Raw genomic sequence first — 20453 nt, 5'->3', positions numbered from 1 at the left:
TAATAGAGATAATAAATTAAATTATAATAATATTCTTCGCTTACTAAGTAATAATTTAATATAAAATTATAAAGAGTATATAACGTAGAATCTTAGAGAGCTAAGCCGTATTTTTAATAATAATAATTTTATTATCGCTTAATTTCTTTGTAGTATTCTTTATATTTATCTATTATAGTTTCTTCTCTTACTTTTTCTCTTATAAAGTATTAGATTAAGTAACTAGCTAAGTAATTAATTAAATAAATAACTAATATAATATAAAATCTTAAAGAGTTAAGTCGTATTCTTAATGATAATAATCTTATTATCGCTTAATTTCTTCGTAATATTCTTTATATTTATCTATTATAGTTTCTTCTTTTACTTCTTTTTTTATAAAGTATTAGATTAAGTAGCTAGCTAAATAGCTAACTAAGTAAATAACTAATATAATATAAAATTCTAAAGAGCTAAGTCGTATTCTTAACGATAATAGCCTTATTATCGCTTAATTTCTCCGTAGTATTCTCCATAATATTCTCCGTAGTATTCTCCGTAATATTCTTCGTAGTATTCTTCGCATTTACCTATTATAGTTTCTTCTCTTACTTCTTAATATAGTAGAGATAATAAATTAAGTTATAATAATATTCTTCGCTTACTAAATAATAATTTAATATAAAATTATATAGAGTATATAACGTGGGATTTTAGAGAGCTAAGTCGTATTTTTTAATAATAGAAATTTTATTATCGCTTAGTTTCTTCGTAATATTCTTCGTATTCGCTTATTATATTAACTTCTCTTATACTAATTAAGTAAATTAATATAAAATTATAAAGAGTAAATCTATTATATTATTATTACTAAAAATTATCTCCATAATATTCTTTATAATATTCTCTATTTTCGTTTATTATAGATTCTTCTCTTATTTAATTAAGTACGAGAATATTAAAAGTAAATATATTTATATTAATAAAATTAATAGATTTAATAAAATAGTAGAAGAAGAATAATTATATAAATAAATAAAAGGATTATTATTTAATTTCGCTCGCGTTTAATATAATTATTATATTTTTAGAAGCTTTTTCTTAATAATATTTAGAATCTAATACGTATTAAGAGGCTTTAAAATAAAGTAATAAAGAATAGATAGAGAAGAAAGACGCCTTTTAAAAAATAATATCGTTAAATTAAAAGATATTATCGCTAGCTTAAGAGGAGTATATAGAGGAAAATATATTTATTTAGACTTTTTTTAAAGATTTTTTAACGCGTTTATAAGTAGTAATAGATAGCTATTAAACTGCGGCCTCGATTATTAATAATAGCGAATTCGCTAAGAAATAACTTAGAAGTATTAATAAAAAGTTTAAAAGATAAATAAAAGAGATATATATCTTAGATACTTAGTAATATTTAGACGAGAGATATTAAAAGCGAAGTTATTTATAATTAATAAATTAATAGAATTATAGAAGAAATTCGATTATATAAATAAATAGAAGAATTATTAATTAATCCCGGACGCGTTTAATATAACTACGATATTTGAATATCAATTTAATCTACTAATAGTAAACTAAATTTTATTATTTATATAAATTAATCTAATATCGTTATCTCTTTTCATTAATCTATTAAAAGTATATTAAAAATTAAATAAGAATAATATTAAGAATAAATATATAGAGTAAAGAAAATATATTATTTTAAGAAAAAGATCTTTAAGAAAGCTATTAATAAATCTATTAATATAAATATTAAAGAGTTTTATTAATCGCTTTTAAATTAATACTTAAGATTAAACTATTATTATTATTATTATTATTATTATTATTATTAATTTATATATTATAAAATATAGCGAAACGAATTAAAAGATCTTATTTCTTATTTATCTTTAAAGCTCTTTCAAATTCTATTCTTATAATTTAAATATAGAATTTAAAAGATTAATATTTTTATTTAAATAATTATTATAAATCTCTTTAATATAATTTAAAAGCTCGATATTATCTCTATTTATTATAACGTATTTATAAAAAGATTTAATTAATATAATAATATAATAAGAATTATAGAATAAGATATAAATAATAATTAAAATAACTAAATCTTTAGTTATTAGTATATATAAAAGAATAAGATAAAGTTAAGCTATAAAACTTTAAATCTATATATATAGTTAATTATAAATTTAAGTTCGCTATACTTTTTAATTAAAATAATTAAATTATTAGTATATATAAAAGAATAAGATAGAGCTAAGCTTAAAAATCTTAAATTTATATATATAGTTAATTATAAATTTAAGATTACTAGGCTTTTTAATTAGATTAACGTCTATAATTATTAAAATCTCGCTCTTTTACGCCTCTCTTATTAAAAAAATAAATATAGATTATTTATAATAGTAATAACTTTTTTATTTTCTATTAAAAAATTTTATTTTTTATTTTAAAGCGCTATTTACGCTTTTCAAATTTTTAAGAATTTTGAAATTTGATCTTATGAATATTAAAGCGTAAGAAATTTAAATATCGCTTATCAAAGATCGCTTATCTATTTACTCGATAATTCTAATTTAAAAAAAAATTATAAATTTAATTTATAGATCTTTACTCGTTATAAATAAATAAATTAGCGTTTATAATTATTAAAATCTCTTACTCTACTTTTAATCCTTTAATAGATTTACTATTTTCTATTAAATTTTTTAAACTTTTTCTTTTAATTATAGTTCGTAACTTGCGCTTTTTAATATCTTAAGTTTTTTAAAATTTAGTCTTATAATTATTAAAAAGCAAGGTACTCGAATATCGCTTATCAAAGATCGCTTATTAAAGATTACTTATTAAAGATTACTTATTAAATTTACTCGATAGCTCTAATTTAAAAAAAAATTATGAATTTAATTTATAGATCTTTACTCGTTAATAAAATTAGTATATATAAAAAAATAAAATAGAGCTAAGTTTAAAAATCTTAAATTTATATATATAGTTAATTATAAATTTAGAATTATTACGCTCTTTAATTAGATCGATTAAATTATCGCGAGTAAATAAATTAGCGTTTATAATTATTAAAATCTCGCTCTCTTACGCGTTCTTTATTAAAAAAATAGATATATATTATTTATAATAGAAATAACTTTTTTATATTCTATTAAAATTTTCAATTTTTTTTTTAAATATAGTTCGTAACTTACGCTTTTTAATATCTTAAGTTTTTTAAAATTTAGTCCTATAATTATTAAAAAGCAAGGTACTTAAATATCGCTTATTAAAGATCGCTTATTAAAGATCGCTTATTAAAGATTACTTATTAAAGATCGCTTATTAAATTTACTCGATAGCTTTAATTTAAAAAAAAATTATAAATTTATAGGTCTTTACTCGTTAATAAAATTAGTATATATAAAAGAATAAAATAGAGCTAAGTTTAAAAATCTTAAATTTATATATATTATTAATTATAAATTTAAGATTACTACGCTATTTAATTAGATCGACTAAGTTATCGTAGATAAATAAATTAGCGTTCGTAATTATTAAAATCTCGCCTTTTTACGCCTCTCTTATTAAAAAAATAGATATATATTATTTATAATAATAATAACTTTTTTATTTTCTATTAAAATTTTCAATTTTTTTTTTAATTTTAAAGTACTATTTACGCTTTTCGAATTATTAAGAATTTTAAAAATTTATCTTATAATCATTAAAGCGTAAGGAATTCAAATATTACTTATTAAAGTTCGCTTACTAAAGATCGCTTATCTATTTACTCGATAGCTCTAATTAAAAAAAAATTATAAATTTAATTTATAGACCTTTACTCGTAATAAAATAATAAAATAATAAAGTTTTTAATATATTATAAGTTTAAAATAAGTTATTAAGATAAGCTTTAAGAGATTTTAGTTATTTAAGATAGACTTTCTTTATAACTTATTTAATTTACTAGATATACTATATTATAAAAGATACGCTAATTAAATATAAGTATTAGAATTAATATAAATACGATACTAGTATAAATAAGATAGAATAAGAATAATAAGACTATCGAATTATATATATAGAAAGAAGATATAATATAATAGAAGATATCTTCGCTAAGGCTCGCTAGTTATAGAGCTAAGTAATATATTAAGAATACGCTTATAATAATACTTTCTTCTCTTAAATAGTTATAATTTTTATAACTAATAAATCGAAGATATAGATTTATTACTTATCTTATATTTTTAAATATTTATAATTTCTATAAGTCTTAACTAGAGAAGATCTATTTAAAATTCTTTAGAGAATTAGAAGATATAGAGTATATCTTATCTATATATCTATAAGACTCTTTAACTTCTTCTCTAATATTCTTATTATAGTCTTTTAAAAGAATTATTACTCGCTAAAATTTATAAAAATAAAGACTTTTAGTATATATTATATTAGATAAATTAATACTTTTCTTTAATAATAACTACGATAGCGATATTACGTCTTAAAGATTTCGCTAATATATTATCGATAGTACTTTATTATAGCGTTAAGAGACTTCTAATTTAACGAGAATCTATAAAAAATTATATAAATAATAATTAAAAAATAATTTACTATATAATAATTATCTAATTTTATATTTATAATAAAGAAGAAATTAATAAAATAATATAATTTAATTAATTAAGATCTCTTAAATCGAATCGAGTCGTAAGCGCTAAGATTTTAAATTAATATTAAATAATCTAATATAAGTTTCTTTATAGAATATTATTTAGTTAATAATAATCGAGATTATCGACGATAATAATAAGATTTATAGATAATATATAATAGCTTTTAAAGATCTTTAGATATATAATAATAAGAAGAGTTTACTTAGTAAGTTTAATATAAGATTATTATTAAGTAATATAGATCTAAGAAATTAATCTACGAATATAAAGAAAAGGCTATTCTAAAAATATCGAATAGTTTTAATTCGTTTAAAAACGCGATATTCGAGATATTATCGAGTCGTATACTAGTCTTAAATATATTATCTCTATATTTCTATAAGTATTCTAATTTATAATATTTTTAATTATAGAAAGTCTTAATAACTAAGCTTATATACTTTATTAATATTTATATCGAATTCGAAGTATTTATTATACTTTTATATATAAATCTAATTTTTATTTATAAAATTCTTTATCTTAATAAGATTTAAACTCTTTATATTAAAAATAAGACGAGTTATAATTAAATATTTACTCTTCTTTATATTAACCTCGATTTTTACTTTTATATATTACTTCGCGAATCTTTTAATCTTTTTTTTAATAAATTATTTAATAAATTATTAATAATTAAGTTATATTTTTATAATATATTTCTTTAATTTAAATATAATCTAATCTCTTATTAATAGACGAATTAAGTTATAAAAACGAAGTTTCGATTTCTTTTATATATTATCTATTAGACTATTATTCTTTAAACTATTATTCTTAAAATTATATTTAATATATTTAATAACGTTTTTATAGAATTAAAGAAATAATTAATTTTCTTAACTTATTTTATCGTAAGGATATTAATAGATTCTCTTAAGAATAAATTAAGATATCTTATATACGTTATATAAATAATCTAGAAGATTATTAACTATAGAGTATAAGCGATATCGTCGTCTAATAAATATATACTAATTAGCTTTCTCTTTAAATCTCGCTATAATATAAGTAATTTTAAAAGTATTAATAAGGAAATAACTATTATTATAAGTAAGCTTATCTTAAATTCTTATTTTTTAATTATTAAATAGTATTAAATTAGTATTTATAAAGATAGATAAATTTAATAGTCTTAGATTAAGTAGTTATCTAATTTACTATCAAACTAACTATAGCGATATTAATCGACGTCGATATTAATATATTCTTAATACTTCGAAATCTTATAATATAGATAAAAATAGAGATAAAGATAGAAAGATAGATATGCTAGCCGAGTTTTAAGTTTATATCTCTCTTTATTATTCTAATATCTTCTACGATAAAGAAGAGACTAAGATATTAGACGGATTTTAGCCTTATATCTCGAGTTCTTAAGCTTAATTCTCCTCTAGCTAACTCGATATTTTATAATATTATTAATAAAGATTCTTAATAGATAGAGATTATTATATATAAAATATATAAAATAATAACGAGTTAGAAGATAAATATCTTCTATATAAGTTATTATATATAAGATAAAGATAATCGCGATATATAGATAATTAGTTATATAAAAAGAGATATCTTAATATTAATATAAATGAAATAAAGTAAAAATTTAAGAAACTTATAATATATTAAATATAGATAAGAGTAAAGCGGAGAAGATAGATATAAGAATAGTTATTTTAACTAGACTTTTCTATAAAGATTTATTATAATATCGAATAATATCTTTATCGAGTATTGAAATTTAACTATAATATTTGAAATAGTATTATTTTTTTACGAAGGTCTATAATACTCGTTTTCGCTATAAAGATTATAAGTACTTTAAATAATATTCTTTCGAATAGTAGAAAGTTCGCTAATAGTTTATTATTTAATTAATAAATATTTACGAAAAGCGAAGCGGAGAAGAATTTCTTATATACGATATAGAAAACTCGATTTTTTTATAAATCGAGCTATCGTTAATAATATAGATTATCTAATATAAATTCTTTTATATAATATAAATATCTTATAATATAAATATATAATAGAGTTTCTATATAATAGAAACATCTAGCGTTTTATTTATTAAACTCGATCGCTTACTTTAAGTAAAAAGTAACTACTATTACGCGTATAGCCTCTACTTAATAGGCGTATAGCCTCTATTTAATAGGCGTACAGCCCCTATTTACTAGACGTATAGCCCTTTTAATTGAATTAGCGACCGCGCGAAAGCTAACGAGTACTAATTATAAATAATAAAGAACTCGTATCTAATCTCTTCGAGATTCTTATAAAGATACTTAATAGTAGTAGAATAAGTCTTCTTATCTCTCTCTATAGATTTATAATATTAAACGATTTTAATTCGTTAATTAGTAAAGTCTTTACGATAGCTAATTAACTATAATTAGCTAACTACTCTCTCTACTTATTATTAAAAATACGCTTATTATACTTAAATATCTACTATCTATTAACTAGCTAATCTTTCTATATCTAAAACGTATTAAATATAACCTCGTTATTCTATATATAGACCTATATTATACTATCTCGCTATTCTTATATAATATTACCTCGCTATTCTCCTCTTATAGTTTATTTAACTTATCTATCTCTTATAACCTATCTAGTCTATTTATCTTATCGCCTTTCTTATATAATATCTAGTTATTAGAGTAACTACTATAGTAATCGTAAACTCTCTCGCTATAATATCTATAGTATAGAGATAAATATAGATATACACTTTAATTCTTATCTATAGCCTTTAATATTAAAAAACGTATTTACTCTATTCTTCTTCTCTTATTATTTTATCTAACTCGTTATAATTATTAAATATTATTATCGCTATACGTACTTAAATCGAGAGGGCTCGCGTTAAATAGAATTCTCGAAGACTTTCTCGCGAGTACGCTTCTTCTTCTTATTCTTAACTTTTATTAATTAACCTCTAAGCTAAATTATAGCTGATTTATTAATATATAAAAGCGCGTTTATAATATTATTCTCCTTCTTCTTATTATTCTTATTATTCTTATTATTTTTATTCTTACTTTTATAATAACGCGTATTAATTAACTTATCGACTCGCTAGTAAAAGTAGATATCTTTAAGCGATAATATTTTAGTTCTCTCTAATATATAACGCTCTATAACGTATATATACGATAATTCTATTATTATAATAAAGTATTTAATATATAATTTTATAGTATAATTAATTACTTTATTATAGTAAGATAGTATTTTTATAAAAGCGAATAATAAAACTTTAATATATAGATCTCGAAAAATAGGCTTCTTAATATAAATAGAAAGGCGTATTTAAATCTTACTAAATACGATATTATAGTCTAAACGCTTATTTATAAATATTAAATTAAAAGCGTTTATAATAGTCTTTAAATTATCTATAATATTATTTAATTAATTTATTACTTTATCGTATAAAGTAGAAGTAATCTTATTAATAGATAAGCTATATAGCTATCTCTTAAGCTTATTATTATTTAACTCTCCTCGCGAAGTAACTCGATTATTAAAATATAGATATTAATTAATTTAAAAGATTACTTACTTCTTCTTTTAAGAAATTAAATTATTTATAATATAGATAATCGCGAATAGATAGTATTTAATATAATTCTTCTATAAGGCGTTTTATTTATATTTAAATAACTTCTTAGTAGCTACGTATATAATACGACGAAAATCCTTCTTAAAGATATTTAGTTTCTCTTACTTATTAAAGTACTAACTATAATTCGATATAATATTATTCTTAATATATTAAATATAAAGTATATACTCGGCCTTTAAAAAGACGACTTTATAGGCCCTAATTAAAGCGTTTTACGTATTCGTTAAAAGCACGTCTAGATAAGAAAGATTAAGCTTATTATATAGGGCTTTAAATTATTTTATTACTTATACGTAGTTCTTAGTATATTTCGATTTTATAAAGGCGAATTCTATATAAAAGAATATATTAAGAGCGATAATTTCGATAATTATAAGAAGTGAAAGCTTATATTTATTAATTTTATATATCGCGTCTAAGATTAATATCTCTAAATTAAATTATAATATTTATTATAACGATTTTCTAGCGAAAAAGAAGAACTTAATCTACTACGTTCGCTAGTTCTTCTTTATATATATAAATTAATTCTCTTATATATATAGCTATTATATTAAGATTTATATAAAAATTAAAGATCTAAGTATCTCGCTCTTAATCTTAATCTTAATATTATAAACGTCTTATAACTTTAAAATAGAATCTTTCTTATCTTAGTTAAATCGTAAAAATAAAATAATCTATTTCGATAAAACTTTAAAACGCGTTTAATTAACGATAATATTCTAAACGTTCTAAATTATAGCGATTTTATATATTATTAAATATACTTTAAATAAGATATAGTTATAATTATAAGTAGAATTAATAATTATAAAAGTAAAATTTATCTAAATATCGCCTATTCTAATACGCTACGTAATAATCTAAAATAAATAATTTATTAATTAACTAAATATAATACGCTTATCTATACTCTTACTATTCTTTTCTAACTTTTTATTATAATTATATCGTAGTTATATCTTTTTAATAAGTTTATTCTTAAAAGTAATTATACGTCTCTTAAGAATAGTATAATCTTAAGATTCTATATACTATTATATATATAGAATAAGCGTATTAAATAAGATATTTATCTAATTATTAAGAGTTAAAGCTAGGGTTATTACTATTAAGCGAGAAATATAAACGAGCGATAGAGTAAGAGTTAATTCTACTATTATATTCTACTATAAAGATATTCGACTTAAAGACACTAGATATAGATTCTTTATTATTTACGATTAGTATTTATTAACTTCCGCGCGATCGCTAATTTAATTAAAGAGGCTATACGTCTAGTAAATAGAGACTATACGTCTAGTAAATAGAAGCTATACGTCTAATAGACTAGAGCTATACGCGTAATAGTAGTCTAAAAAGTAAAGAACTCGTTAATTTTCTTCGCTAAAAGAGATATAAAGAAGCTTTTATTATAAGATTAAAACTAGTATAAATACGATATTAATATAGATAAGATAGAATAAGAATAATAAGACTATTAAATTATATAGATAGAAAGAAGGTATAATATAATAGAAGATATCTCCGCTAAGGCCCGCTAGTTATAGAACTAAGGGGTATGTTAAGAATACGCTCGTAACACCTAGCTCCTAAAAATTATCTTATTCAGTGACGTCGTACTGCTATAAGGCTGACTCCCGCTTTGAATATTCCTTTTAAAAACCGTGTGTCATGAGATGCCTCAGGGACACTCATAGGGCCACTAGCGTAGGCTTGGCACCGCACATATCTGCTCTGCAGGCATATAGATTAATGAACATACTTCCACCACACCACATTTATGAGTCATATCATATTATTCCTTAACACCGTGGCTTAACCTTCTTACTTATTCAGATCACAACCTCTGTTGTCATTTCAACTGGCAAAGTCTACAAGAAAGAGAAATCAGCTGCTTGTTGCGAAAGTTATCCATTCAAGTCTCTCCTTGTCGTAGCCTGAAGTCATTGACAGAAAAATGGCAGACCAAGATTCCTCATCATTCTTTGGCGGGATCACACTTACATCTACGCCTCAAAGTACATTTGCGGGACTACGATCCCACCCATCTCAACGGGACTCGAGAGCTAGCACTTCCAGAAGTAGCATTGACAATCAGATTAGAGGTATGAGAGACTCTATTTGAGCAAATACAATCAATGCTTATTGATAGTCTACCTTTTACTAATATTCTTAATGGCTCATAGAAGACGTCCTTGTCAACAATACATCGAATGGCATGAGGTGGCTTTTTATGGCATACAAATATCGGCTTCTTTGGGGTGTTGCTCTGATGTTGGCCGTGACAACACTCCTCCTTCGCTTTGCACTTCAACCCGGCCCTTCGAACAACGCGCGACATCCACCTAGCCCGACCGTTGATACCTGTCCCAGGCTCGCTTCAGTCATCAACTTGTCTCCAGTACATGTCTTCGATAGATCAGTATACATGTCAACAGTCGACGAGCATACACTGTTGGAGATGGAAAAGTCCTGGTCTGATATCACGCTTACTGTGATGGATACAAGTCGCCCGCTCGGATGTCTTGCGTATGCTTCCGAAAAATCTACCCGCCTCTCCAATCAAGACCAGGACAAATACCATGTCTTTCTCGACGATGTGATCGCTGTTCAAAGCCAGCTCGAATCCACCAGCTTGAACATTTCACATCTCATGGACCATTACCGACTTCTTCGGCCACAATATCACGAGCACAACTCAAGTGCTGCGAGAGCTCTTGAGGTCTCTGAACCGAGTGGTTTCAAGAAACGCCTCATAGCCGGCAAATTTGTGACCTGGGCCTACCTGGGCGTCAATTTTACGGAGTGGTATCGGGACCCTTGGGTTAAGGCACACAAAACATTCAAAGCAGCACAATTGGGTGTCGCCACTTTTGAAGGCGAAATGTCAAAACTGGAATCCATTGCGCAAGTCATTCAGGAGGTCAACCACCATCTTGACCGCTTAGCTTTTGTCGTATTTGAGGACGTTGTCAAAGGTGATTGTTATAGCTGTATGGTCAGAACGCGAGACATACTCATGCTGGTGAGGCAATTATGGGGTCGGCTACTGGCCATGGGGGAAGAATAGCAGTTTGAGAGCTTGTGGGGAAGTCTCGATTGCTTATACTAGGACTTTGCCTTCTTTACTTGACACATTCAAAGATGGATCTATCGTCTCTGCACTCTCACTTGGTTTGACGTTTCCACAGTTGTTTGTCATCAATTCGTGAAACGCCCACCTTCGCTTAAGCGCGCTTCAAGGGGTGACCCGGTCCAGTAATCAGCACACTGACCCGCTGCGTAATTCAAAGAATCACTAAGCTGCGCAGAATTGCGCCGAGTCTCGCTCTAGACCATGAAAGCCTACGAAGTAAAGCTGTGATAGAGTAGCACTGGCAACATAGAGGAAGAGAACAGGGCAAGCTCGCGTGCCATAGGGCTGAGGGCTGAGTGGTGTGTCAAGGGTACGCTCGTAACACTAACCCCCCCTCTCAAATAGCCGTGGCCCCCATGGCTGGTAGACCGGAGATGCACGCCCATCGCTTGCCCTGTGTCTCCAAACATCCATAGTCCGTATAGGCCTTAATTGGAGAAGATTTGCCGAGGTATAGCGGTATTGCCGGGCCGTATACTGGTCTTGACTGTGCCATGCCTGCATTGTCCTTCAGAGATCCTGGAGATGTAGGGAAATAAAAAGCACCGCAACACCATTGTACCAGCGCCATTAGGAATCGAACCTAATACGAACTAGATACCTCCAACCACACGACCACAACCAACAGGTGTCCGCCCCCGGACTATGACTAACGGGGAACATTTCGCTTCACAAATCAATGCGTCACACGGGTTTCGAACCTAAGCCCTCGCCAACACCGCTCGACGGAACTTTAAAACCTGTGGCTAATGGCGCTGCCAGAAATAAAAAGCACCGCAACACCATTGTACCAGCGCCATTAGGAATCGAACCTAATACGAACTAAATACCTCCAACCACACATTGTCCTTCAGAGATCCTGGAGATGTAGCCACATCTTGCCTGCGTGCCAGCAAGATTCTCCGAGTTCTTCTTCTTGCCTAGTCTTCTTGCTATAGTCCTTCGATAGAATTGAAGAAAACCCAACGTATGTATTCACCTCCAACACCTTTTGGCAGCCTGGCCTGGGAGCTTCACTGTAGATTTGCCCTGTGTCTCCCATGCTCTTGCCATCAAAAATCCATCCTCCGTTCCATCTCCTTTGCTTCAACTCATTTGTCGATTCGTAGGGTCTGGTAGGGAGGTAGGAGGTTGGGAAGAATCGAATATGTTGAATGCCATTTGGTAGCAGGCTCACTATGTGTGTTGTCGACATGCTTAGTGAAGAGGTCGATATGTGTTGTTTCGGGGCTGTTCCCGCCATTGTAGCAGGCTTACTATGGTGTTGTCGACATGCTTAGTGAAGAGGTTGTACGTTTGCTGCCCTTGTAGCAGGCTCACTGTGTGTGGGGTTTGTGACGATTTCTTTCTACTATCAATTCGCTAGTCGTACGAATGGTCCCTGTGCCTTAGTTATCTCTCGCCTACTATTCTGACGAGGTCGTTCCGCTGTCTCGTTTAGGCTCTTTGAAATCGAGTTACCCGTATAGTAAGCTTACCTAGAGATATAATATTATTAAAGCCCCTATTAACGCATTTCTTTAAATTCGTCCGCTAATTCGAATAAAGTATACTCGAATTATATTTCTCTTCGTCGAGGGATATAAAGAAGTCTTATTATAATATTAGAATTAGTATAAATATAATATTAATATAAATAAGATAAAATAAAGATAATAAGATTAATAATCTTATAATATAGTAGAGAATATCTTCGCTAGACTCGCTAGCTATAAAATTAAGAGCTAAGTAATATATTAAGAATACGCTTATAATAAATAAACTTACTTTACTTATAAGTAAATAGTTTAATATTAAATAATAGTAATAATCTAAATAATTACTCTATAGTAAAGAACTTCTTAATTATTCGACTTATTAATTAATATTCTTCTTTTTAAATATTATTAACTTCTTATTCTTTCGCGTCGCTATCGTTCTACGCTTAAAATTTCGCTAGATCTTTAAATTCGAGTTATACTTTTATTAAAAGTTTATTCTATTCTTATTAAATAATTTAATAATAATACTTCGTCGAAGTTTAATTACTATAGAGAAGATAAGATTATTTAAAATAATTTATACTTTCTATTAACTATAAGAATTAAATCTATTTACTCTTATTTATATTTTATCTTTATTTATATTACTTTAAATTCGATAATTTCGATATAATATTAAAATACTTCTCTTCTTAAATATATATAATAAAAAAAAAAAGGCCATTAATTAAATTTATGGAGTTGGATTTTTCTAAGTCAAATCGAACTCTGATCGCTTGCTGTGCGTTTTTGACCTACATACAGACATATATGTACGGAGAGAGGCGCGCTAAGGCCTAATTAGGAAGGTGTATCGAGTGTGAAGGATTGATCCGTAATAATTGCCCACAAAAAACAGAGAAAGGCCATATCCTTATGGCAAGAAGTATCGAAATACCGGAAAGAAATGGAGACAACATGCCAATTAGTGGTGTGAATCCCACATTATCTCCTGCCGCAGTGAAATCTTTCGAATAATGAAATAGCTGTCAGAGCAAGACATCGGACGGTTTCAATTCGTCCAAATATGCATCGTTCCGGAGTGATGATTTGATGTGGAACCGTGGAGAGCATATGAGGTGGGATCTTGGAGAGCTGAGCCGTGTTCTTGACGATGGTGGCCTTGTTGCCGCTTAGTTTCTCCGCAGTGTTCTCCGCATTTGCCTGTTGTAGTTCCTCCTCTTGCTCCTCAATGCAGTGGGGATGATAGGCCAAGTTGCAGTGGTGTTCTCCGCTTGCTGAGTGATGATTTGATGTAGAACCGTGGAGAGCATATGATGTGGGATTTTGGAGAGCTGAGCCGTGTTCTTGGTGCTGGGGGCCTTGTTTCCGCTTGGTTTCTCCGCAGTGTTCTCCATAGTGTTCTCCGCAGTGTTCTCCGCATTTGCCTGTTGTAGTTCCTCCTCTTACTTCTTAATGTAGTGGGGATGATAGGCTAAGTTGCAGTGGTGTTCTCCGCTTGTTGAGTGATGATTTGATATGGAACCGTGCTTGGTGCTGGGGGCCTTGTTGCCGCTTGGTTTCTCCGCAGTGTTCTCCGCATTCGCCTGCTGTAGTGACTTCTCTTGCATTGGCTGAGTGGATTGGTGTGAGACCGTGGAGAGTAGGCCTGTTGTGTCACTGCTGCTGATGACTGTCTCCGCAATATTCTCCGCATTTACCTGCTGCAGTGGTTCCTCCTCTTACTGAGTATCGGGCTGGTGTGAGACCGTGGAGAGTAGGCCTGTTGTGTCACTGCTGCTGATGACTGTCTCCGCAATGTTCTCCGCAGTGTTCTCCGCATTCGCCTGTTGTAGATCCTCCTCTTGCTCCTCAATGTAGTGGGGATGACAGGCCAAGTTGCAGTGGTGTTCTCCGCTTGCTGAGTGATGATTTGATGTGGAACGGCCAAGTTGCAGTGGTGTTCTCCGCTTGCTGAGTGATGATTTGATGTGGAACCGTGGAGAGCATATGACGTGTGGGATCTTGGAGAGCTGAGCCGTGTTCTTGACGATGGTGGCCTTGTTGCCGCTTGGTTTCTCCGCAGTGTTCTCCGCATTTGCCTGTTGTAGTTCCTCCTCTTACTCCTTCTCTTGTAGAGTATCAGACTGAGTGGCTAGCTGAGTGGCTGACTGAGTGGATGACTGATATGACGTGGGATCTTGGAGAGCTGAGCCGTGTTCTTGACGATGGTGGCCTTGTTGCCGCTTGGTTTCTCCGCAGTGTTCTCCGCATTTACCTGTTGTAGTTCCTCCTCTTGCTCCTTCTCTTGTAGAGTATTAGACTGAGTAGCTAGCTGAGTGGCCGACTGAGTGGATGATTGAGTGACTGGCTGACGATCTGACTAAGTGGATTGCTGAGCTGATAGGGTAGGTAGTGTTGACTGAGCGGCTGGTCGAGTACCGCTGGCTTGGGAGGAGTATGTAGGGGAGGACGATGGCTATGAATCCGTTCGGGCTCTTTTTGAGGGCCTTCCAACGCGTTTATGAGTAGGTGGACGCGTCTTGAGAGGTAGCATCGCTGGGTTGGAAGGTATTACCGCTGGCTTGGGAGGAGTATGTAGGGGAGGACGTATCCGTTCGGGCTCTTTTTGAGGGCCTTTCAACGCGTTTATGAGCAGTAGTAGGTAGCTGGCCAGCAGTAGCGGATTCGTCGAGGGGTGGCCTGGGGGCGTTAGTAGAGGCTCTAAGAACGGGCAAAAGGGGTATACGTGCCTGAAGCGTTTAGTAACGTTTCCGCGAGGGGTATCGAGGATGATTATGTTCATATTAGTAAATTGGTAGAATTGATAGAATGGTGGAAGAAGAATGGTTACACAAACAGGTGGAAGGATTATTATCCGATCCCGGACGCGTCTGGTGTGACTACCATGACTACCATATTTGAATGTCCATTTAATCCACCAATAGTAGGCCAAACTTCATTATTTTTACAGCGTTAGAAAGCGCACACTGAGTTCTACAATTTACGAAATTATGAAGAAACAGCATCCGTAGGGAGCTGGTTATCTCAGAGTGTAAAACTTCTACACACAAATTTTTGATGAGGGAGCTCGGGAGGGCTAGCGGGCTGACTCAGTCAGTCTAGCCAAAAGGCGTAATAACCCCGAATTGATGATTGGCTGCACATACAAATTCAAGGTTTCCAAGCTCAGCCCTATCTTATTCTTTTTTTTTTTTTTTTTTTATTTTTTTTTAAAATTAAAACTTTTATATTAAAAAATTAAAATTAAAATATTTTAGATTTTATCGATTTATTATATCTTAAAAAAATTTTATTCTATTATCTCTATTTCTACTATTTTTTTAATCTCTTTTATTACTTTTATATTTTTATTTTCTCTATTTTACTACTATTATTATAATAGAGTTTATAATAAAATCTTTAAAATTTATATTAATAAATTAAAATTCTTATATAAAAAAATCTTAAATTAAAAATTATATATAACTTATAACTTATAACTATTACGAGCGTATTCTATATCTCTATTAATATATTATTTCGTCTTATTATCTATTAAAGTCTAATATATCTTATTATCTTCTATTTATATAATTATTCGATATCTAGTTATCTTATTTAATAAATTTATATTAATTTTATATTTATATTAATTTTAATACTATAATTAAATTATTCTATTTATTATATTTAAATTAATAGATAAATTAAATAAATTTATTAATAGAGGCTTTAATAAAATATTAACTTAAGTTATTATATTTCTAAATAAATCTACTATACAGATAATATATTATAAAGAATATCTATCGAGATAGTATAACGATTTTATAACTAGTTAAAGAAATAAAGTAATTATTAAACTAGTTTATTTATTTAGCTAGTAAATTTAAATAAATTATTATTTAACTTAATAATTATATAACTAATTCTATAAATAAAGTAAAAGTATTTAAAAAAACGATATTTAACTTTTTTTAACTTTTTTATAATAATTTAAATAATTAATAAAAAAAAAAAAAAGTCTTTATAAAATATAATATTATTTTTTAAATTTATAATAAAGTCTTATAAGAGATATTATAAAAAGTTTTTCTTTTCTCTTCTTCGCTTAATATTTATAATATTAAAAACTTAAAAGATATAATATAATTCTCTTTATTTTATTTTAAAAGTAACTTTCTTTCTTTCTATAAATTTCGAATATATAATTAAATTAAATAAATCGAAATAGTAATTTTCTTATTTAAATATTTAATTAATAAATAAAGATTTATAAATTAAATTTATAAAGTTAAAATTTTATAAAAGCTTTAATTCTAACTTAAATCGAACTTTACTTACTTTCTATACGATATATAATTTACTTCTATTACTATAAATCGTCAATTAATTATATTCTTATTTAAAAAAGAAGTATTTACTTAATAATCTTATTTTTAATATATCTTATTAATTAAGTAAGTTATCTTCTTAATAGATTATCTAAAATTATAATTAATAAATCGATTTTACTAATAACTCGATTTAAAGTTATATATAATTAACTATAGATAAAAATTTCGAGAAAAAAATATTAACTAATATACTATAATAGTTAGCTTTAAGATTAATTAATCGTTATATTAAAGACTAATTAAACTAGAAATTAAATAAATTTAGAGAGATATATAATATATAATATTATTTATTATTATATTCGCCTCTAAAAATATAATAATCGAGTATCTTAAATCTAATATATTTAATTTATAAACGTATCTTATTATATAAATCTATACGCTACTTTAAATATATTATAGTTATAAATAAAATAATTAGTTTAAAATCTTATTAATAGCTATTAATATATATAAAAGAATAAAATAGAGTTAAACTATAAAATTTTAAATTTATATATATAATTAATTATAAATTTTTTAAATCTACGCTTTTTAGTTAGACTAGCTAAATTAGTATATAAGTTCTTTTATATCTTCTTATTAAAGCTTTATACGTAGAAGATTTATATAATTAATTACTTAACTTCTCTTAAATATAATTACTTTATAATTTTTATAAATTATAAATCTTACTTTACGCTTTTTAACGATCTAAAAATTATTAAGTTTTAAAATCTATTATTAATAGAGTAATTTAATATTTAATAATTATATAAATCGCGTTTGAGATTAAATTTTTTTTTTTCTATTTATATAACTATTAATTCTCTCTTACTCTATTAATTCTATTAATTTCATTAATATAAATATATTTACTCTCTCTATCCCTCGCTCTTATATTATTAAATCTATAAGATATATATATCTCTTTTACCCCCCTTTTAGAGCCCTTATTAATATCTTTAAGTTATTTCTTAGCGAATTTATTATTACTAGTAATTAAGGTTATAGACGAGCTTAATAACTACTTATTACTATTTATAAACGCATTAAAAGACTTTTAAAAAGAACTTAAACGAATTTATAATTATTATCTTCTACTATATAGAGATCTATATCGAAAGTTCTATATATATACTAAAACTCTTAATATTCTTAATATTCTTCGATAATTTAATAAATTTCTTAAATAGTATTATTTTTTATTAATAATTCTTTATATAACTATGTATATACTTATTAGCTCGCTTATTTAAATTATATAATTATATATTTTCTTTAAAATAGTCTTTTCTATATTTAATTATCGTCTTTTAAATAAATAACTTTAATAATATATCTAGATATACGTTCTATTTACTTCTAAATTCTCTCTTATAAAAGCTTATATTTCTAATAATAAATTTATCGCTTTTTAGCCTCTTTTCGAGTTATTAATAAATCGTTTTAAGTAATATATCGCTTTATTTAAGATTAATATAATTTAATATAATTTAAATACGATAAGTTTTTATATTATAATAATCTAAGTATATTTATAAATATAAAGATTAATTTCTAAAACTTTAAGATATAGATTAAGATTTTATCTTTTATAATTATTATATTAAATTTATCTTCTTTATATTTCTAGATAAATTTTAGAAATAATAAAAGAAGAATCTATATTTAATTAGTGAAAGAAGTTAAAGAATTTAAAGAAATATATATAAATAAATCTTCTTCTAATAGCGATATTAGTTAATTTTCTCTTTCTTTTCTATAATAATAATTTTCTTAGTTTCTACTATAAATCTTTATTAAGACTTTATATTAGAAAGATTATATAAGCTTATATATCTTATATTAATCTAAAGTTTCTACTATAATTTAGCCTCGAGCTCTAAGATCTTATTAATAGCAGCTAGTTTCTAAATATATTTCTTCTTTTTAACTATTATTTCGATCTTTTAAATATAATATAAACTCTTCTTATTATATAAGATATATTCTTAAAATATAAACTTTATAGCGTTTACGAAATAACGTTAAATAGCGAATTTAATATAGATTTTATCGAGTTAATACTATTATCGTATTTATTCTCATCGAGAGTTTAAGATTATATTAATCTTATCGATTTAAATTATATTCTTTTAATCCTCTATAATTTAATCTTTATATTATAAAGCGAATTAATAATAAGCTTTTATTTAGACTATTTAAAGAAGTAATTTTTTAATAATTTTAATTAATCGAAAGTTATTATATTCAAATACTCGTAGAACTATTATTAAAGAGATTTCTTATTTAATAGTTAATATAAAAGAAATCTTTTTATAACTATAGCGATTCTTTTATATAGCGATTAAAATAATACTCTTAAGCTTAGACGTAATAATAGAGAGTTATCTAAATCTAAGAGTATCGAATATATACGATAATAATAGCTTTTTAAATATAATAAGATTATATTCTCTATTACGAGCTTATTATTTTAGATGATTAATAATTTAATAGAAGATTTTTATAATAGCTATAACGATCTTCGCTATAATATTATATTTAATTAAAATAAATATCTAAAGTCTAATTTCGTTATTATAATTAATACTCTAAATATTTAATATATTAGAATTAAAGAGTAGTAAGAAGATATCTATTTACTATATTAAATATATATTAAAACTCTTTATATTCTCTCTTTATTTCTCTATTCTTCTATTAGCGTAAGTATATATAATATTAATATCGCTATTATTACTATTAGTATATATAATAGAATAAGATAGAGCTAAGCTTAAAAATCTTAAATTTATATATATAGCTAATTATAAATTTAAATCTTATACGCTTTTTAACTAGATCGACTAAATTATAACGAGTAAATAAATTAGCGTTCGTAACTATTAAAATCTCGTCCTTCCGCGCCTCTCTTATTAAAAAAATATATATATATTATTAATATATAGAATAACTTTTTTATTTTCTATTAAAATTTTAAGATTTTTTTTTAAATTATAGAATAAAATATAGGCTTTTAGATAAAAAAGAAATTTTTAAATTTAGTCTTATAATTATTAAAGCGTAAGAAATTTAAATATCGCTTATTAAAGTTCGCTCGATAGCCTTAATTAAAAA

General features: G+C 26.4%; 2 protein-coding genes across 2 annotated transcripts; one reads left to right on the top strand and one right to left on the bottom strand.

The window, feature by feature from the left end:
- Nucleotides 1-10309: 10309 nt before the first annotated feature.
- On the top strand, nt 10310-11422 carry HO173_012910 (uncharacterized protein; the record flags this gene model as incomplete). Its single annotated transcript, XM_037314740.1, has 2 exons — nt 10310-10457; nt 10539-11422. The coding sequence occupies 2 exons, from the start codon at nt 10310-10312 to the stop codon at nt 11420-11422; spliced, it is 1032 nt and encodes a 343-aa protein (XP_037158367.1).
- A 916-nt stretch (nt 11423-12338) lies between these two features.
- On the bottom strand, nt 12339-12731 carry HO173_012909 (uncharacterized protein; the record flags this gene model as incomplete). Its single annotated transcript, XM_037314739.1, has 1 exon — nt 12339-12731. One exon carries the CDS (start codon nt 12729-12731, stop codon nt 12339-12341), a length of 393 nt encoding a protein of 130 aa, XP_037158366.1.
- Nucleotides 12732-20453: the final 7722 nt, after the last annotated feature.

Source organism: Letharia columbiana (genome assembly GCF_014066305.1).
Source record: "Letharia columbiana isolate WasteWater2 chromosome Unknown xfSc0000000_s0, whole genome shotgun sequence".
In the NCBI taxonomy this organism is placed as follows: domain Eukaryota; kingdom Fungi; phylum Ascomycota; class Lecanoromycetes; order Lecanorales; family Parmeliaceae; genus Letharia; species Letharia columbiana.
The sequence above is the reverse complement of the archived record's forward strand: the minus strand, read 5'-3'. Positions and strand labels throughout refer to the sequence as shown.